At 39.4% G+C, this 21,275-nt stretch overlaps 2 protein-coding genes across 3 annotated transcripts in view; one reads left to right on the top strand and one right to left on the bottom strand.

The window, feature by feature from the left end:
* The window catches only part of LOC134747627 (1-phosphatidylinositol 4,5-bisphosphate phosphodiesterase), a 130,730-nt gene that overhangs the window by 64,915 nt on the left and 44,540 nt on the right, over positions 1–21,275 (bottom strand). The window lies entirely within an intron of this gene.
* Positions 10,005–11,228, top strand: LOC134747949 (uncharacterized). The gene has a single exon (XM_063682626.1). The coding sequence runs from the start codon at positions 10,005–10,007 to the stop codon at positions 11,226–11,228; it is 1,224 nt and encodes a 407-aa protein (XP_063538696.1).

The raw sequence follows: 21,275 nt of genomic DNA, 5'->3' as shown, positions 1-21,275 counted from the left end.
CGACTTGACTCAAAATTCTGCTCATTGCCTTTGTAACATGTTCAGCGCTTTTAGATTTTAGCGGTTGCATCCAAGCGTACTTTGAAAAGGTATCAATACACACTAGAATGTATTTATAGTTGTTATTATACTTGGAGTACTTTTGCATATCAATTAGATCAATCTGCCACGTGTCATCGAGCCCCCTCTGAACGAATCGACGACGTGGAAATGTTTTTCTCGCATACTTATGTATCTCGTCGACTACTTGAGCTTTACTCATTTTTCTTCAATATAATACGCTTTCCTGGAAACGCTGCCGCTTCCGATGGTGTTTGTGGTTGTGGTGTAGAAATTCTTTGTGATAATTTTTCAAGCTTGAACCGTAAATCTTTTAAATCTTTAACATTTGCCTTTAGCTTTGCGTTTAAAAATACCACTTGTTCATCTAGTTCAGCTCTACATATGGCATCAGTTTTGAGAAAAGACTTGTGAATTCCCGCCACTCGTCTATTTTCAAAATTTACCAAATCTCGTTCCACTTTTATGTCGTCACGGATTGTAGATTCGCTACCCAAGTATTGTCCAAACTTGTTAAGAGGCATTGTGAAAGTGAACCATGGAGAGAGTCCTCATCCGTATTTATAACAAGGGGCGTGTACGTGTGGGGAGGCTTGGATACAAAACAGGTCTGTTTTATTAGATAACAGGTTTAAAAAAAAAAACAGCCAACAGAAGAGGGTCAGTTTTCTTACTTTAAAACTATACCGCTCTCAGTCAGTTCCTCAACGATTGCATTGATCTCGTTCGAATGAGAGGTGTTGCCAGCACTCTGTGATGCTATCAAAAGCTGTAAACGACTCACCAGTTCGTTTGGATCATCCCAATAGATGTAATCAGTTTTCGGATAAAAAGTTTTAGTTGTTAATAAATCCCTTTTACCAGAGTTCAAACATCCACCTCCTTTATGTTTCTTTGATTCTTGTAGTTGTTTAATGTAGCGTTGATACTTTAAACTTCTATCTCCACTCAATTGACCGTTTGGTGAGAATCCTCTACGATGAGCGTTTGTCATGTCTAAAATCTTATTGTAATCCTCTACATCTTTTCTCGAAACAATATGCTTGTTTGGTAGTCTTTTAAAGATGAGTTCCAACAGTCCAGGAGTCATGTTGAATCGTGCATGTTTAACATGTAACACGTCATCAATGATTTTAACTCGACTATTACCAATATGCATTTTATCATCCTCGAGATAAACACCAAATGGTATTTTTGGCGTTTTAATAAGATGTTTAATATATTTGTTTTGTAGATCATCAATACTACTATTATTACCACCACCACCTTCATCAGCGTCAATGTCAAGAGCCGACTTCATATCATCATCATCATTATCGCTACTCGTAAGCTCTTCATCTCCCTCTGTTTTTGTTCCATCATCTTTTTCTTCATCATCATCATCATCATTAAAATCATTCGAATCATAATCATCATCATCAGCAAACTGTTGTGTTTTTTTTAAAAGATTATTACTGTACTTGAGTAGTTTACTATTGGGCTCTTCGGTTTAGAATAAGAATAAGAATAAGAATATATTTATTTAAAAGAAAAAACCTTAATAATATTCGATAATATCCAGTGGCCCCACACTAGGCAATGCCTGTCACGTGGAAGCCGGGTTCGCATTAAACAACCAAAGGTTAAGTAAAAAACTAGGTGACATTAATAGAAGTAATAATTAAAGAAATTAAGTAATTTAAAGAAAGAAAATTAAAGAAAAACTTTGTCTCTCTCTGTGTGTGTGTGTAAGTGTGTGTGTGTGTGTGTGTGTGTGTGTGTGTGTGTGTGTGTGTGTGTGTATGTGTGTGAGTGTGTGTTGGGTTGCGCATGTATTAAGGCTACAGAGATTGTTAGCATACGTAAGTGATTAGGTGACGACCTTCAGCAGCATTTCAGTTTGACTATAGTTAAGACCTTTCAACCAGTTCTTAATTACGAATTTTGCTTCAAGAGGAGACTTTTTAGATATGTTGCAGGCCTTTACTACTGTATTGTAAATATAAGGATGCAGGGAGTTAGGCAAACGCCTCGCGAATGCGGATTTTGTGATGGGAGTAGGAACTTTGAAGATTCGATTACGGATTAGGGTAAGATATTCTTCGGAATTTATAGTTTTTCGATGCACGTGAGTTGCAACTCGTAGGATCAATAATTGTCTCACACTAAGAACATCCGCGTCTTTATAAAGGGTGACCGTTGAAAACCACCGAGGCTTCCCAAGCATGACCTTGAGCACAAACCTTTGGGCCCTTTCGAGAGGCAGTAGTGCAGAGCTAGTGGAGCCACCCCACACGCCAATGCAGTAAGACAGGATGGATTCGCATATCGAAGTGTATACAATCTTAAGCAATTCCCTCGTAGCAGAATTTCGTAGCAGCTTCATAATAAATATCACCTTTCTGACTCTAGTAGACATTATTTCGATGTGTTTTTTGAAATTAAGATTTTCATCAAGCGTAACGCCCAGATACTTTATGGTGGTACAATTACTAACAACACCGAAAACTCTACTCGAGTGACTGGCTGAATCGACGTCTGCATTGGCACGAGAAAACTTGAGATCTGGCCGGGAGCTGGGGGCAGAAGAAGCCGTTTTATGAAAGCATAAGTATTTTGTTTTTGAAATATTAAGTGAGAGCAGGTTGTTAGCGAGCCATTTGGTAATCACAGACAAACCTGTCTCAGCTACCGCAAAACATCGTTCCCAGGACACATCGTGAAACAGCAGAGCAGTATCGTCTGCGTAGCAGATAATTTCTGCCTGACTGACGGGCAGAGAAATTAAGTCATTGAGGTAGATCAGAAAAAGAGTGGGACCGAGGATGCTTCCCTGCGGGACACCGAAGGTTATCGGAGCTGAGTCACTGACTAAAGTGCCAAGTCTTACACACTGCTGCCGGTTTGTAAGGTAGCTTTTGAACCAGTTCCATGCGATACCGCGAATGCCTAACAGTTCAAGCTTCCTTAGCAATATCGGTATTGAGACAGTATCAAATGCCTTAGCCAGATCTAGGAAAATTCCCACGCAGGTTTCTCCTCTGTCAAGATAGGAAGAAACAAGGTTAACTAGTAAGGTGGCGGCTTGTTCAGAAGATCTGTTTTTTCGAAAACCATATTGTCTTTGGGAGAGCAGGTGTTCTGATTCAAGGAAATTGATTAGTTGATTATTAATAATCTTTTCCAGCATTTTAGATAGACTGCTGAGAAGAGAAATAGGGCGATAATTCCCGGGGCAGCTCTTGTCACCTCCTTTATGAACGGGAACCACTGCAGCTACTTTCCAACACTCCGGAAAAGAACCCGATGAAATGCTGAGGTTAAAAATATGAACGAGTGGTTTGACGATATAGTTTTTTAGATTTTTTAAAATACGAGTGTTTATTTTATCAATGCCAGACGCGCAATCTGGGTTTAAGGACATGATTAATTTCTCTACTTCAGTATCGTCGGTAGGATTTAAAAAAATAGATCTAAGAGGGGATTTGGTTAAAGCTACTTTAGTCGCAAGTGTCATCTCACTCGTGTTTTTATCAGAGAGTATAACATTTGCTAGGTTTTTGCCCACTGATGAGAAAAATTCATTGGTGTGATTAAGGGAGTCAGAAAAGTTAGGCTTGATGGTGGCTAGTTCATGGGGAGTATGCCTCTCCTGATTGAGGTGAGCTATGTCTCTAATAGTTTTCCAAAGTTTCCTCGGGTTTTTTTTGTTATCCAAAAGTTGTTTTCGGTCATGATCATCCTTGGTTTTTCGTAAAATGCTTATATAAAAATTTCTGTATCTAGTATAAGTAATTTTGGCTATTTCATTATAGGGGTTTTTTCTGTGATTGACATGTAGTTTGTCCTTGACTCTAGAGCATTTAATCAAGCCTGGAGTCATCCATGGTTTCAAAATTAATTTTGAATTACTTACAGATCTACATGAAGAATGTTTTGAAATTAGGTTAGTTAATATGGAGTAAAAAACTTCTGCGGCTTCAGTAGCTGATGTTTTACTAGTGACCGGCTGCCAGTTTTCTTCTTTAAGCTCCGCTCCGATGGCTTCAAAATCATGGCTGATCACGGTTCTGGATGGCTTGGCGCGATTAACCTTATTGGGGGCTGTAACACCAATCATAATTAGGTCATGGTCTGTAATATCAGAGACACAGACCACCGACGCAAAATTCGTCACTGACCTTACAAAGAAGTGATCCAGGCAGGTATTGTTCCTCGTAGGTTTATCAATTGCAGGCATAAACCCCAGACTAGCCAGCATACATAAGTACTCGGATGCATGAGTGTCAGAACAGGGAGAGTTAATGTTAATGTTAATATCACCCGTAACGATAAAGCAGTTAGGATTTAGTGAGTTATTATTAACGAAAGAATCTAATGAGTGTATGAATGGGATAGGATTTACAAAAGAGGGGGAACGGTATAAGCCCAGCAAAGAAAAACGTTCCGGTACATATATAAAAAGACTATCTGTATCCTGTATAACTGGTTCGGTGACTGTGGCATTTAAGGTTTTTCTAACATAAGCGACTACTCCGCTAGCTTGATTGTGAGATCTTTCAGTGCGGTAAGAGGAGTAACCCTCGAGCTGACCTATAACCGAGCCCTCCTTCAGCCAGCATTCTGTCAAGACTACAACGTCAAAAACTATCTTTATTCGGTTGAATGTTACAAGGAACTGATCAAAATTGTGTTGAAGGCTTCTGATATTAAATGTAAGGACTTTAAAAGAAAAATTAGGCTTTATAATATTCAAGCAGTGCTCCGGAGATTCAGCAACATGACAGTTTACAGGGAATGAGTTATCAAGTTCATTTCCTAATAAGTCTAGTCCGGCCATGGCTTAATAAAGCGGCGGTTAAGTGCGAGACTAGTATAGTGTAGCGGCGCATCCACTTGATAATTATAATTGTAGCCTGAGATATTGAGTGTGTATATGTTAATTAGTGTGTGAGTGTAGGTGAGTGGGTGTGAATATAATAGTGTATATTTTTTTAGTATAACTAAAATGCATATTAAATGTAGAATAAGTGAATATGGTAGAATTTGCAAACATATTGGGCTACTTGTTTCTAAATAAAAATGGCTAAAGTTTGAGAATTTGAGGCAATCACACATGCTTCTCTTCTGCAAAAGAGTCCACGGCATTTCCGATACCAGGATTTGCATAGGGATTTTCGGATTCTTTGCTAGGATCCCCGGTAATACGATCCAAGTCCAGAGGATTGCGGATGTGAATAACAGCCGAACTATCGTGCTTCCTGACAAACACCGAACCTGAAGATGTCCAGCAGTGTTTAAATTTAGCGATCGTGGCCCGTTGTCTAGCGGCACGAAAAAGCTGCCGATTTTCTCTAGTCAACCGCTCGTTGACAAAAATCCTTTGGGGGTTTTTATCATTAAAGACGAGATCTTCCGTTGTTACATTGCGCCTAGTCTTCGCAGCTTTAAGGAACTCGTCACGCGTCGCACGACGGATAAAGCGGACGGCTATTGGCCGAGGGTGGATGCGGTGATTAACTCCTTCCATGCCCGACGCCGAGCGTAGGCGAGGACCAGCCCTCCAGGTAGCATCCACGTCACAATGAGTAAGAGTCACACCAATTTTCGCTGCTGTAGTTAGTACAATATGGATGGGATTTTCATTAGAGCTTTCAGGGCAACCAACTATCTCGACTTCATTTCTCAAAGCAACTTGTTCCTGTTTGTTCAGCTGGTCTTGAAGCCTGGACACTGTCTCTTGGAGTTCAGCAGTCTGCGATTGTTTGGCTTCAAGAGACTTGATTTTTGACTCGTTGTCTGATATTCTGTTGGAAATAGTTTCCAGGCGTTCGGTATGAAGTGTAAGCCTGTCCAGCACCTCTTTAATCTGGGATTGAATCGTGGACACCTCACTACGTAGGCCTCTGATTTCCGCAGTTAACTCTGAGATTTCCGTGTTTTTATCTGGAGGCGTAGATGTATAATCCAGCTGTGCCTGTAGCCTCTCCGAATCTGTAGGTTTGGAGTTCATAATGTGTGATACGGAGGCAGATTGAGTTTTTTTATTACGTACCGTAACGTTGTCAGAGGGCAGCTGAGACCGACTCACGTCTGGTGGTATGTTTCCACGTACTGGTGTTTGGGAATTATCTCCCCCTTTTTTGGCTGAGGCTTTGCAGACTGGGCATACCCAGGAACTTATTTGCACGTGAGTTAAATTAACTGCGCTAATACACGTAATGTGGTACATTTTGTGGCACCTTGCCGTTTTGCACTTAATGGAATTTAATTGGTCATCCGGAAGGTCCTCCCGGCAACCCGCGCATTGCGGTTTAGTACTTGTAAGCAGCGGCATACTTTTCTGTTAATTTTTGATGAAATACGTAATAATTTAGTATTATTTATCTATTGAAAAATTTTGAGCAGAGATGAAAATATGTTACACATGTCAACGTCAAACGGTTTTGATTAGATATTTCCTTTTACGTGATCCTTGTGGTAATGGTGTGGAGGTATTTATCAAGGGAGGATGAGGATGATGAGGGTAATTCATTACTGTGGGTTTGGCATTGTCACCATTATCATTCTTATTATTACCCTTTGACTCTAAAGCTTTATTCATCAAAACATTGAGCGGTTTTGTAATTGGTTCAAAGGTTTGCGCTAGCGAAGTGTCGAGCGACGTCTTATCTGCTCGCAACGCTTTTACTTTTCTCTTTACACTCTCAATGGAGTCTACGAGTTTCCGTTTAAACTTTTTGTTACCAAACATGTCTTCTTCTTCTTCTTCTTCTTTTTTAGTACAAGTGCACCGTTGCTAATGTAAATTAATAGAGGTTCGTCCTCAGTAGCTGACCGCATAAAACTGATAATAAACCGGAGATGACACTAAATTTTATACAATAATGAAAACGTCAAATCCTTTACGATATCGACCCTTGTTAATGTCTCTCTCCTTGTCGATTGTTAAAAAAGTGTACTTTTTCTGCCAACACTCGCGACAAATTTCCTTAAACTTTTCCCAACTCATATCGGTGTTTACGTGATCGTCATAGGCATGTTTTAAATTCAACTCGTCCTGCTTGAATAGCAATATAAGATTGGCATTGTCACGTACCAACTGTTTAGGTATCCTACTATATGTCTGGCACAAGTAGAAACAATCCAACCAACGATGACGTCCCATTGCAAAGTACTGACGAATGGCATCTTGATCTTCCAAAGCCACATCATCAAATACAATGACGCTGTCCTCGGCGGCTTCTTCCGGTGGGACGACTTGACTCTTATCATTGTACGTGTGAAACGGCATGTCACCCGCCTGCTCTAAAACTTTACCCAGAAACTTGTATTTAGGTTGATTCAATGATTTCGAATACAGATACACATTATGAAACTTTACACCGTTCGGATGTAAGAGTAGAGACAACAAAACATTTGTCTTGCCACAATTGGAAGGTCCACAGATGAGACATCTAATGTTATTCGCCAGCAACGAGCCATGTTTAAAAGAGTTTTGATCATGTGCTTTTACATTGTCATCCAGCACAACACTCCAATCTTTAATAGCGAGTGACGTGTTTTGTTTTTTAAGCTTCATTTCAGTGTGATGTACCAAATCGTAAGGACGTGTATTTTATACACATTCACATGTCCAAAAGTATAAAAATTATATAGATATATATAGGCATACTTTATAATCACCGGCACAGTCAAGTAGTGATACTTGAGATGATAACACACATTGGTGGGGTTAGTGTTAAACATAATCCCAAACGACGTAGACGACAGCAACCTCATAATAGCTGTAGCGGTGGTGGTATAATAAATAGTTTAATTAATAATCTACCATTTGAAGTGCACATACCCGGTTACAATTATTGCGGTCCCGGTACTAGATTGAAGGAGAGATTGGCTCGCAACGATCCTGGTGTGAATCCGCTTGACGAAGCTTGTAAATTACGCGATATAGCCTACTCGCGTGACAAGACATTGGAGGGACGACATCAAGCAGATTTACTATTGGCCAAAGCTGCTAAAAATCGTTGGCTTGGTGGCCACAATCGTCCAATTGGTGAACGTATTGCCGCGTTGGCGGTAGATAAGATTATGAAGTATAAAGTTAAACACGGTATGGGCATGATTCCCATATCAAAAGTCATAAAAGCAAGTCGTGATGCTGTAAAGAAACACATTGCGAAAAAGAAGGATACAACTACTAATACACTACTCAAAGTGGGTGTAAAAGCGGCAAAACATTTTGTTAAAGGAAAGATTGTCAAGGGACAACACAAACAGCGAGTCATCCCGATACCCAAGAGAGGCGGTTTCCTGCCAGCTTTGATACCGCTACTGGGTGCTTTAGCCGCCACGGGAACTTTGGCCGGTGGTGTTACCACTGTTGCTAAAAATATTTATGAAATGGTAAAGAGCAGAAATAATAATAATAATAATACCGAAAGCAAGATTGTCGGTAGAGGTTTATATTTAGCACCTTATAAACGTGGAATGGGACTCTACATTACACCGGCTAATGGAGGCGATGAAAAAAAAAAAACAAGAAATTAAATTTACCCCCAATGGGTAAAGCTCTCACCGATGTGGACATTGTGAGATTTGAACGTAGAGTGAAAATCCCCTACTTTAGAGGTGTTTTCATGCGAGATAATCTCCCAAAGAAACCTCACTATTATGAAACTGGTATTATCAATTTGGACTCTCAGCGGGGTGAAGGTACGCATTGGTGTGCCTATGCGAAAAAGGGTGATTATTGTCTATATTTTGATAGCTTTGGTGATTTGAGGCCACCTCGAGAGTTTATTGATTATATAAATGATGTCAAACAACAACAACAACGCAACGTGCGAATAGAGTATAATTACAATCGATTGCAGAAATTTAATACTGTAAATTGTGGACACTTGTGTTTGGATTTCCTATATACCAATGCTAAGCGTTTGTTTTAAATAAATATCATGAGCATTACATGTGTAGTTTCATTCTTACATTAAACGTGGTAGACGTCAGCAGGTATCATCATCATCATGTCTATGACATCATTCACAATTAGTGTGAGCGGTAACGAGCCTGTGTTGAATGTAGACTTTCAACCGGCTCTAGAATTGGACATTGATGGTTTTTACGAGTGTGCTCTCGTGTACTTTAAGACTTTCAACACTATTCCCAATGTTGATAAGAGCAATAATCTGTTTCACTATGGGGATGATATAATCGCAATTCCTGAAGGTTCATACGAGCTCTCCAGCATAATACACTTGTTGAAGGAGGAAATGTCAAAGAGGACTAAAGGGTCAGAGGGTGAAGGAATGGTGGCAGTGGCAGACATCTTGGTAAATAACAATACCTCCAAATGTATGATTTTCTCGCCAAAGTATGATATTCACTTTGACAAACCAAACAGCATAGGGTCACTGTTTGGTTATTCACCGAAAAAGCTCAAAGCAAAAACTGCACATTGGTCGGATAAAACAATTAACATAATCATAACAAACACTATAAGAATAGAGTGCAACATTGTGGAGGGCTCATTCGTAAACAACAAGCCGTCACATGTTTTACACGAGTTTTCACCTGACGTCCCGCCCGGCTATCAAATTATTGAACAACCCACCAACATTATATATCTGCCTGTCAAGAAGAGTAACATTCGCATACAAAACATTGGTTTGCGCATTGTAAACGAGCACGGTGATACGGTGAATTTTCGAGGTGAAAGCATTGCACTTCGTTTGCATATTCGTAAAAAGTAAAATGATTATTCATAACAATAAAAGCCCTGGTAACAACACCTCTACAATTAGTCGAGATCTTGCTCTCGTTGAGAGAACTACTACTCTTCGTCCTCATCGTCATCGTCGTATTAACAAGAGACAGCTGCACCAGTCACTACAGAAACAACAACAACAGCCAAAGAAATTGACTAGAGAAAACAGTGCATTTTTACAGAGTATCGGTTTCAAAGTATGTCCTCGTCATCTATATTAGACATTGGTGAGAAGGTGTTATTCGACGATAGTATAGAAAGTATAGAATTTCACCCATACACTCCGTATAATGACTCTTTCAAAAATAACGACAACATCCACATTTGTATCAACCGTCAAGATCTAATTCTACTGCCGAGTCAGAGTCAAATATTAGTGGAGGGCACAGTGGAGAAAGGATGTCTACTGGTGAACAATGGTGCTGCATTTTTATTTCAAGACATTCGTTATGAATTGAACGGTGTGGAGATTGATCAAGCGAGAAACTGCGGTATCACGTCCACCATGAAGGGACTAGTCTCCTACACCAAGGAAATGGATCATAGTCTTCAGAGGGCGGGGTGGGAAGTTGGCGCCAAAAAGATACATGACAAGTTTACTGTAACTATACCACTATCTCATATCTTGGGTTTCGCCGAGGACTATAAGAAGGTTATAATGAATGGGAAACACGAGTTGATATTGAATCGCGCCAGTACAGATGTAAACTGTTTAGATTTAGCAGCCGTTGATGCCAACACGGTACCGCAACCGCCGGTTCCAAATGGTGAGATTGAAATCACCCGTGTCACATGGAGGATGCCTGTCATAAAAGTATCAGACAAGGAGAAACTGCGCTTAATGTCGTATGTTGAGAGAAGCATACCGGTTCAGATAGCGTTCCGCACGTGGGAGCTGTATGAATACCCCATACTACCTGCCTCAGAACGTCATATTTGGTGCATCAAGACGAGTACTCAGCTGGAGAAACCTCGCTATCTCATTGTTGGTTTCCAAACGGCTCGTAGGAACGACAAGAGCAAAGATATGAGTATATTCGACCATTGTAATCTCACCAATTGCAGGGCGTATTTGAACGCACAGTATTATCCATACGATTCCTTTTCGGCTGAATTTAAAACAAACAACTATGTGCTTTTATATGACGCATTTACCAATTTCCAACTATCCTACTACAACCGTGATCATACCAGCCCCCAAGTAAATTATGCTCATTACAAGACACAATCTCCATTGGTAGTCATCGACACGTCAAGACAGTGTGACAGCTTCAACTCGGGAGCTGGGGCTATTGATATTAAATTGGAAATGGAGTTTAAAGGGAACGTGCCGGCTAACACCACGGCATACTGTCTCATTATCAGTGATTCACTGTTTGAGTACAACGCACTCACCAGTACCACGCGTAAAATCATTCAGTAGACCATTGACCGTCTTCACTTGTAAACGTGTCTTGGAGCTTTAAAAAAATAATAATTAAAAAAATGAATTATTCAAACATTTTTTCACCTTCTTACACACCGTCAATTGATTGTTCCGGTGCTGCTGCTGCTGCTGCTAATGTTGTTGGTTTCGGTTGCTGTGAGCTGAGCAAGAGTGTCTACAATCTTAAACGCTGTCCTGCTGATGCAAGTGCTCTGATTGAAAATATCCATGTATACTTAAAGTTGCAGTTTATTGAAGCTAAAATCAGATTAGATACCTGTGTCAGTTTTAATGGACAATATGAACTCACCTGTGAAGAATGGAATGCAATGTTTGCGGAAAAAGTTGATGTAATTGGAAACTACTTTCATAACCCAATGAGTGTTTCACCAGAGCTGCTTCAGTGCGATCGTCTTCGGATGTGTATCTCTCCAGTACCGTTGCTTTTACTCACATGTGACGGTGACGATGATGATGAATCTATGACAAACTCACACCCCTTGGTGATTAACCACATGGAATGGAGTCTTATCGAATGTGTTATGGAGTGTATTAACGCACGTATCGGATACTTGAACAAGATAAAGTCTACATATGAGAACCGTCTCAACTTTTTCAAAAAGCATTTCAAGATATATTACCCCACCAATATTCAGCAGGCACGCAATATTATAAGTAGTTTGTGCAACGTAAACGATATTGTCGACTCTGAAATAAAGTGTTATGCAGCCGATATTTTGTGTAATACCTATATTTTCATTGAATAGATTAAAGATTGATGAAAATAAAAAGTATCAATAACTAACCAATTTTTTTATTTTAACATAAACCCTTATTATTCTTTAAGCAAAAAAAAAATGCAGTCTCTTCTTTGACTTGTCTTTGATTGATGATGCAATAATCACAATAATAATAATATGTGCGTGGGCGGCACCCGCCGTCCTGCACCTGCCGTCGCGACATTTGTGTGTGTGTGTGTGTGTGTGTGTGTGTGTGTATGTGAGTGTACCAGGCAGTGCCAGCGCACCTCACCGCCGCATTCCTGAGTTACGTCATCTTTCTAGACACTTCCACGTCCCCCGCTCCCCGCGCCCCGCAGACGCACGCCCAGTTGCCTGCGAGTCAGCCGTCACGTGGCACGCCCCGTACCTCGTAAATAATTTCCAGCTAATAATAATTTCGTCAGTCTGAGTGTATGTAGATGTGTAAAAAGTAAACATGGTCATTGTTTGTGAATATTGTAACCAAAACTTTACTCGGAAAGATAACATGCTTCGACATGTGGTTTACTGTAAGAAACATTTAAAGTCGGATAAGTCAGCGTGTTCTAAACGTGATAAGACCTTTCCAAAGCAAGATATACCTGCCAAATGTGAAAATTCATATCAGCGGTTGGGGGAGAAACGCAGTCGAGTTAGCGATGAAGAGCTACCACTACGAGCTAAAGATGACGCATCAACCTCCAAAAAGCGAAAATGTGATATATGTGAAACAGATGTCACGTCATTACATAATCACCTGAAGAGTGCAATGCATAAACAGAGTCTAAAATGTGAGATGTATGATGGAGATACGGAAATAGTAACATCCGCTTTCAAGAGCCGGATAATCTCATATAGACTGTTTTCGAAGGATGAATATCTCACTCCTGAAGATTTCATGGAGAGTGTACGCCTGCGAGTTATTAACCTTATAGAGGAGAACATTTCTAGGGTTAAGAGCGCTGTTAAGGTGAATTTAGAACTCTTCGGACGATACAGTAAATGGATAAAGGTTAATGATAATGATCAGGAGGTGGAGGAGGTGAAATCTTTCAATACTAAGAATAAAGTGATTTCATTAGATGCTAGCAAAATAAATAAAATATATCAATCGTTTATGGAGGAGATCCGAGTCAAGGCTGAAGACTATTAAGAACGTGACAGTGGGTGGGCTATAAGTAAAGTGCTGCATCTAGAAGTGAATATTAATAAGTATCAACCCTTGCAAGGATCATCGTACATCCCCCTTCCAAAGTGGGTGCAAGCGAGGAAGGCCTGTATTAATGTTAAAAATGATGATAACGCATGCTTTGCGTGGGCCGTTGTTAGTGCTCTCTACCCTGGTGATAAACATGTGGATCGCCCCACATCATATCCCCACTATAAGGAGATACTAAACCTTGAAGGAGTGTCTTTTCCCATGTCATTGAGTGGGATTAAACGTTTTGAAGTATTGAATAATATAAGTGTAAACGTATTTGAAATCATTGAGGAGTCAATAGCGGGACCTGTGTATCATTCGAAAAAACGACGCGACCGTCATATAAATATGCTTATAATCGAAGATGGTGAGAAGAAACACTTCTGTTGGATAAAAAATTTAAGTAGATTGATAAGCGCGCAGCTTTCAAGACATCATCATAAGATGTGGTTTTGTGATGGATGTCTCTTACCTTTTTCTAATGAAATTAAATTCAAGCAGCATATAAAACATGACTGTTCCCATGTTAAAACAATTATACCAAATGATGGGGATAATATATTAAAGTTTAAAAACTTTCGAAATCAATTACGAGCACCAGTTGTCGTGTATGCTGATTTCGAGGCTTTACTAAAGCCTATAATACCTACATGCTCGCCGTCTCAATCTTCCTCATATACTCTAGACTATCTGTCACATGAACCGTATAGCTTTGGTTATTTTATTAAATGCTCATATGATGAATCAAAATCGAAATATGTTACATTTCGCGGTGAGGACTGTGCGAAAGAGTTTATTAAATCATTAGAGACAGAGTTAGTGCCATTTGTAAACAAGATTAATACTATAGAACCTATGCGTTCTCTTACACGAGAGCAGCAGGTAGAATTCCAATCTGTTATAAACTGTCATATTTGTGGGGGTGTGTTAGGAGATGATAGGGTACGTGATCATTGTCACCTCACAGGTGAGTTTAGGGGCGCTGCACATTCTAACTGCAACTTAAATTATAAGATTATTAACGCAATCCCCATAGTGATGCATAATTTCAGTGGGTATGACTCACACTTTATAATTAAATCATTGAAAAAGTATGATAATGTTAATGTTATACCTCAGAATAAAGAGAAATTTATATCACTTAGTTTAAAGAGTGAGGTTCTAAAGTTAGATCTTAGGTTTATAGACTCTTTTAGATTCATGGCATCCTCATTGGATACATCAGTGCAAAACCTTCCAAAAAATCAATTTAGCATTATCACCTCGCATTTCCCTCATGATAAAATAGATTTACTAACGCGCAAGGGGGTTTTCCCATATGAGTATGTACGAGGGTGGGCCCAGCTTGAGGAAACTTCACTACCTCCTGTGACTGCCTTCTATAACAGCCTCGCCAGCTCCCCCATTTCCGATGAGGATTACCAATATGCCCGAGATGTTTGGGATGCCTTCAATATCGGAACTCTGGGGGAGTATAGTGACCACTACCTTAAGACCGACGTCATGTTATTGGCAGAAGTTTTTGAGAACTTCCGTGATGTTTGTCTTAAGACGTATAAGCTTGACCCGGCTCATTATTATACCGCCCCCGGACTCAGCTGGGACTCTATGCTAAAGCATACTAAAATCGAGTTAGAACTACTTACTGACATATCTATGATAAAATTCATTTCATCTGGAATACGAGGGGGGCTGAGTCAGTGTTGTGGGAAATATGCAGTAGTAAATAATAAATATATGAAAAATTATGATTCGGATAAACCTTCCAATTACATCGTTTATTTAGATGCTAATAATTTATATGGATGGGCTATGTCCCAGTATTTGCCTACAGGAAGTTTTCGCTGGCTGTCTCAAGAGGAAATCATCAGTTTCGATATGAGTACATTATGTCCTGAAAATGATAAGGGTTACTTTTTTGAAGTAGATTTAGAGTATCCTACGAGCTTGCATGATTTACACAACGACCTCCCGTTTTGTCTTGAAAATAAGGTTCCATCGATAGGTATGAGTAAAACAAAGAAATTATTAGCTACACTAGAAGATAAAAGCAATTATAAAATTCATTATATAAATCTGCTACAGGCTATAAGACATGGATTGAAAGTAAAAAAAATTCACCGCATCCTCGAGTTTACTCAACGTCCATGGCTTAAATCGTACATTGATCTCAATACAGATAAAAGAATACAGTCTAGAAACAAGTTTGACAAAGACTTTTATAAATTAATGAACAATGCAGTCTTTGGTAAAACTATGGAAAACGTTGAAAAACGACAGGATGTTAGAGTTGTTAGTGCTTGGGAGAGTCAAGGAAGACGGTTAGGTGCGCGCGCTCTAATCGGTCGTCTTAATTTTCATAGCTCATGCATAATCAGTGATGATATCTCGATAATACAAATGACTAGAAATAGTATACAGTATGATAAGCCTATATATGTAGGGTTTACAGTCTTAGAACTAAGTAAAACCCATATGTATGATTTCCATTATAATTACATGCTACCTAAATATAATGAAAATATACAGCTATTATACACAGATACAGACTCATTCATCTATAACATTAATACTAATGATTTCTATAAGGATATCAAACCGGATGTAGAAGGTAGATTCGATACATCAGATTTGCAAATTGATAATATTTACGCTTTACCTAGAGTTAATAAGAATGTATTGGGAAAAATGAAGGATGAAGTTAGTGGGAGAATAATTTCAAAATTTATAGGGATAAGATCCAAATGTTATTATATAGAGAAAGCAGAGAATGATTTTATGGGGGAAATAGGGGGTAGAGAGAAGGAAGAGGAAGAGGATAATGTTATTAAAAAAATCAAGGGCATAAAAAAATATGTCATAGCTAAAACTGTACGAGGTGAGGATTTTTACAACTGTGTAATGAACGCTCCACCTCAATATAGGAACATGAATGTTATACGAAGTAAAGGTCATCAGTTATATTCACAAACTGTCAACAAAATCGCTCTAAAGAATTATGATGACAAGCGATTCCCAATCCCATCAAAACCACATCAAACATTGGCATTAGGACATAAGGAGATAGATGCATATTATAGTTTATTTATAGATTTATGTTAGATATTATATTCTAATTTTACACGTGTTTGTTTTAGATTTTAATATTTAATAATATTTTTTGTATTTTACATATATATGGTATAAATTTAGTTTTAAGTCTATTGACTAAATAAAAATGTTTAGTGAGTGAATACATTATTTTATTATGCATCCAATCACCCACGTGGAGCATGAACCACGCGATCAAAACGTCGTAAAATTCATGAATTCCACGACGCTTACACGTTTATGCCCCGTGGTTTCACGCGCCCCGCTTCCGTAACGACACAAGCGCCATGAATTTCTTGACTCCTGATCACCTGCGCGCCCACGCTGTAGATGTACGTATCCACTGACGAGGCATTAGCGGCATCTATACTACACTATACATTTCATAGCGGATGTTTTTGGAACTAACTAGCAGCGTCCACTGACGAGGCGGCATCTATATATTTAATAGAGAACCTTTAAGCGAATAGATAACTAACTTACCGTGACCCCCCTCTAACTAGCTGCGGACTTTTTTAGAACTACTCGGACGGCAGCTCATCTATACCTTTTTGTAGCGAATGTTTTTGGAACTAAAACTTCCACGTCCATTGACTCTAGCGACATCTATACATTTCTTAGCGCACTTTTGAAACGTAGCTTCCTCTAACGGATCTTTGCCTAACTAGCTGCGGACTTTTTTAGAACTACTCGGACGGCAGCTCATCTATACCTTTTTGTAGCGGATGTTTTTGGAACTAAAACTTCCACGTCCACTGACTCTAGCGACATCTATACATTTCATCGAGAACCATTAAGCGAATCGATAACTCGCATACAAAGTGGCGCCATCTAGCGGTGATCATTGCGGAACTAACAAGTGGCGCCATCTCACGGATCTTTGCCAAACTAACTAGTGGCGCCTCTGGCGGATTTCTATGGAACTCACAAGTGGCGCCATCTAACGGATTTGCTATGAAAATAACAACAGGCGCTCTTACACATACACAGTGGCGCCATCTAGCGGGGATCATTGCGGAACTAACAAGTGGCGCCATCTATACATTTCATAGCGGATATTTTTAGAACTAACTAGTGGCGCCTCTGGCGGAGTTTTATGGAACTAGCAAGTGGCGCCATCTAGCGGATCTTTGCCAAACTAACTAGTGGCGCCATCTGACGGATCTTTGCCAAACTAACTAGTGGCGCCCCCTAGCGGAAAAGTTTTGGTCTAGAACGGGAGGAGGAGGAGGGGCTAGAACCGGCACAAACTAACTACTGGTATAGGTATTGCCCCCTGTAATTATGGCTGTCCTATCTTAAATTCAACCCTGGCTACGGCCCTGATTGTCTCCAGAGTCATGTGATACCTACGGAAGGCAAAATCACAAATAATTGGAAGAAGATAAGGCCTCATCTGGTAACAACCTGCGGGCTTAGCACGGTAGCATTTTTATCACCTGTCACTATGCCTGTCACTTTCGCACTTACAAACTTGTTAGAACGTGACAGGCATGGTGACAGGCGATAAAAATGCTACCGTTCTAAGCCCGCAGGTTGCAGCTATGTAAATTCCGGCAAAAAAATCCGGCTAAGTACATAGGTTCAACGAAATCAATTGATGGATCAAAATTATTAAAGTATCAAAAATCGCATGCGATTTGTTACAACGTCTGTAGGTCTTTAATGTACAGACATAGAATATATAATAGTACTAGGTACTAGGTACAGAAGATTCACTGTCTAACAAAACGCTACTACGCGCAAGGCGGCGCAAGCGCGTGCAGGCGTCCGTTCCATAGCGGTGTGCGGCAATTACTATGGCAAAACCTCAAAATTGAGGCGGCCGCAGGTACTTGTAGCGACGCGACGTAATCGCGGAGTGAGACACGCCTGGTACAGATCGGCATTTGCGATTCAGAACATCTACGTATAAAATTGTCCACTAACAGGTTTAGATAGTGTAACAAGATAAAAAGTGTACGTTCGAGTTCACAAACATCATATAAACCAACGTTCCAAAAATATATTAATACAACCTTATCGTCAGTGCCAAATATATTTTTGGAACGTTGGTTTATAAACTCAACCGTACCTGCGCTACTGTATAAAAACACTTTATCGCCGGAAAATTCTATCTTACAGGGTAAGGCTTCCGAAGATGTCTGGAGGGGTACATCGACCCTTGAACGAGGTAATAAAAACCCCCGACAGACGACCCGTCGTTACCTACAACCCCACAACTAGCTATGATATACATACAGAGGTGCACGTAAGTTTTTTTTTTGGGTTCCGTACACAAAGGGTAAAAACGGGACCCTATTACTAACACTGTCTGTCTGTCTGTATCTCATGAACCGTGATAATAATAGACAGTTGAAATTTTCACAGGTGATGTATTTTTGTTGCCGCTATAACAACAATACTAAAAAGTACGGAACCCTCGGTGGGCGAGTCCGACTCGCGCTTTTCCGGTTTTTATGATACAGGAGGCAAACGAGCAGACGAACCGCCTGATGGTAAGCAATCTCAGGCTTTAAGTGCGCTGTTTTATCCAACTTTGCCGTAATAGGGTCAAAAAGATTTGCTAATATGGAATTTATATGAAACATTTTACACAATGACGTCACGGTCAACTCACCTACTTTTTATATTTCTATCCGATTTATTGAATAGAACTTGTGCTTAAAAATAACTGCTATCTATGTTTTTCTAATAATTATCAGCCGGGCTAGCACATGATTGGCGCAAGAGTATCTCGCCGCGACATAGAACCCGTCCCTCTTTAATTCATACAGTTAGTAAAAGACGGGTAGTTTATCTCGCGGCGAGATACTGTCGCGCCAATCATATGCTCGGCCTACTGGTGTTTTATTTCATGCATGGTGTGAATTAATTTATTTTAAATACAGTCAAACACCCTATTGAATTAACTCCTTTTTCTTCCACTTAGCAGCGAATTGTTTCATAGAAGGGGATGAATACATAGAAGAAATACTGCTGAGGTCTCCAGGGAAATCAACCCTAACGTCTAATAGATTGCATACACAATTTTCTTAAGAAAGGTCACAACATAAACTGTTTATCATAATAACAGACTTATTAGTTACTAGCTCCTTCGTCCGCGTGGGATGATAATGATGAGTAATAAAAACTATCCTACGTCCTTCCTCGGTCCTTAAACTATCTCCATACTAATTCATCTTAAGCGGTTCAGCGTTTTAAGAGGCAACAGACAGACTTGTGACTTTCGAGTCCCATCACGAAAATTTCCAACAACTTCACCCCAATGCACTTCAACTATTTTCATTTCACGCGAACTTTTAAAACGTTCTATTTTTCTCCCCACAACCGGTCAATATCGGTTGCGGAAACTTCGCAAGTGGTAAGTTCGCAACTAATGGCATTGGCAGCGGCAGCAGTTCCGGAATTCACACTTACGAGTTTACTTGGAAAAGTTATCTTGGTGTTGGTGACACTGACAACCAAAGAATATTCTTAAAGGGCATTGTTTTGAACAGATAGTTTATACTTTGAAAAGTAATTTATTTACATACAAGATATATACCTATATACAGTGGTACTACTAAACGAAATTAATAACTAGCTAGTGGTGACCACGAACGCTGTAAAGGGTTCGAAACGTCGGGATGTATTATAAATTCAATATACGCGATATAATCCGTTTTCATAGTTTTATTTCATGAGTAACTATCGCGGTAACCGAAGACAATATTAACTAGCTTAAATCTAAAATAGGCCCTTGAGGTATTGTACCAAGGATGCTGGCGGCATTTCTTCGTTGTATCGCAATGTTGATACGTTGTGCGAGGAAGCCGCCAGCTCTTCGGTCATCAGTTACGTCAACTAGACGCTTCGCGATTTCTGCAAACAACTTGCAACATAATTCATATATGTTATGTAGTATAATAAGGGTAAAATATCTCGTCAATTAGGCCTTTCAATACGGGTAAATATAACTTTTGTGGAATTAGTTATCCGGATAGTTGGAACATTCTCAAAACTCGCAATTTCTGGAAATTTTCATGAGAACATTCTAACGCAAGTTTCCTCTTAGAAAGTTCCCCTTCAGATTAGGTGTCACTCAATGTTCTTAACACACAGAAACAACAATGGCGACAAAAGGTCCAAAAGGTGCCTAAGAGAGAACCGAACAAACGCGCAGAATAATAATACCGAGAAAATTTCATGGAAACTTTGCTTTCGCTCAGTCGCTTTATATTTCAGGTTGCGGTACTGTACTGTCTTCTAATACTGCGTTTCGCTTGAGTTGTGGGATATGATCTTAATAGGATAAGGAACTAATAATAATACCGAGAAAATTTCATGGAAACTTTGCTGTTCTCTTTGGCACATTGCTACCTAGAACACAAATGTATCAAATTACCAACAAAGTCGTTACGCAGGGTAAATTGACCATTAATTGGGGTAAAGGCACTGTGGCGGGACGCGTGACCGCGTGCCTCTTACGTAAAGGTTTACGGTTACTGAAAACTAATAGGGGTTCGTGTACCAACATGTCAACTTAACTAATCGTAACGAAATTTTGGATATATAATGTATATAATTATATATATATATATATATATATGTATAAATATTCACCAAAAGCCGTATAGAGCTTACTGTGGGAGTAGGACTAATCACATTTGTGTATGATTGTCCTATAATATTTATAATATTCAATTCAAAAAATTCAAAAATTCTTAAAAAAAAAAAAACTATTATTTATTTAATGACACTTCTGTGCTCCTGTTGACATATTTAGTATGTAGTTAGTCTGCGCCACCCGAGAGCATATGCATAAGTTGGCCGAGTTAGGAGAAGTTGCACCGAGAGCCATAGTGAAATAATATAATGCAGTACGATGATCGAAATAAGCGGCAACTATTTAAGTGCTGTCTGAAAAATTTCCAGCTGAAGGGATTACATTTTATATTTTTTATATAATTAACTGACCGTCGATTGACCCGATGGAAAGTGAAATCAGAG

Source organism: Cydia strobilella, chromosome 15 (assembly GCF_947568885.1).
Source record: "Cydia strobilella chromosome 15, ilCydStro3.1, whole genome shotgun sequence".
NCBI lineage: Eukaryota > Metazoa > Arthropoda > Insecta > Lepidoptera > Tortricidae > Cydia > Cydia strobilella.
Note: the sequence above shows the minus strand (reverse complement) of the source record. Positions and strands in the feature narration are given on the sequence as shown.

Excerpts from the sequence above, each read along its gene's own strand:
- LOC134747949 (XM_063682626.1), top strand. The coding sequence starts at position 10,005 with ATGTCCTCGTCATCTATATTAGACATTGGTGAGAAGGTGTTATTCGAC.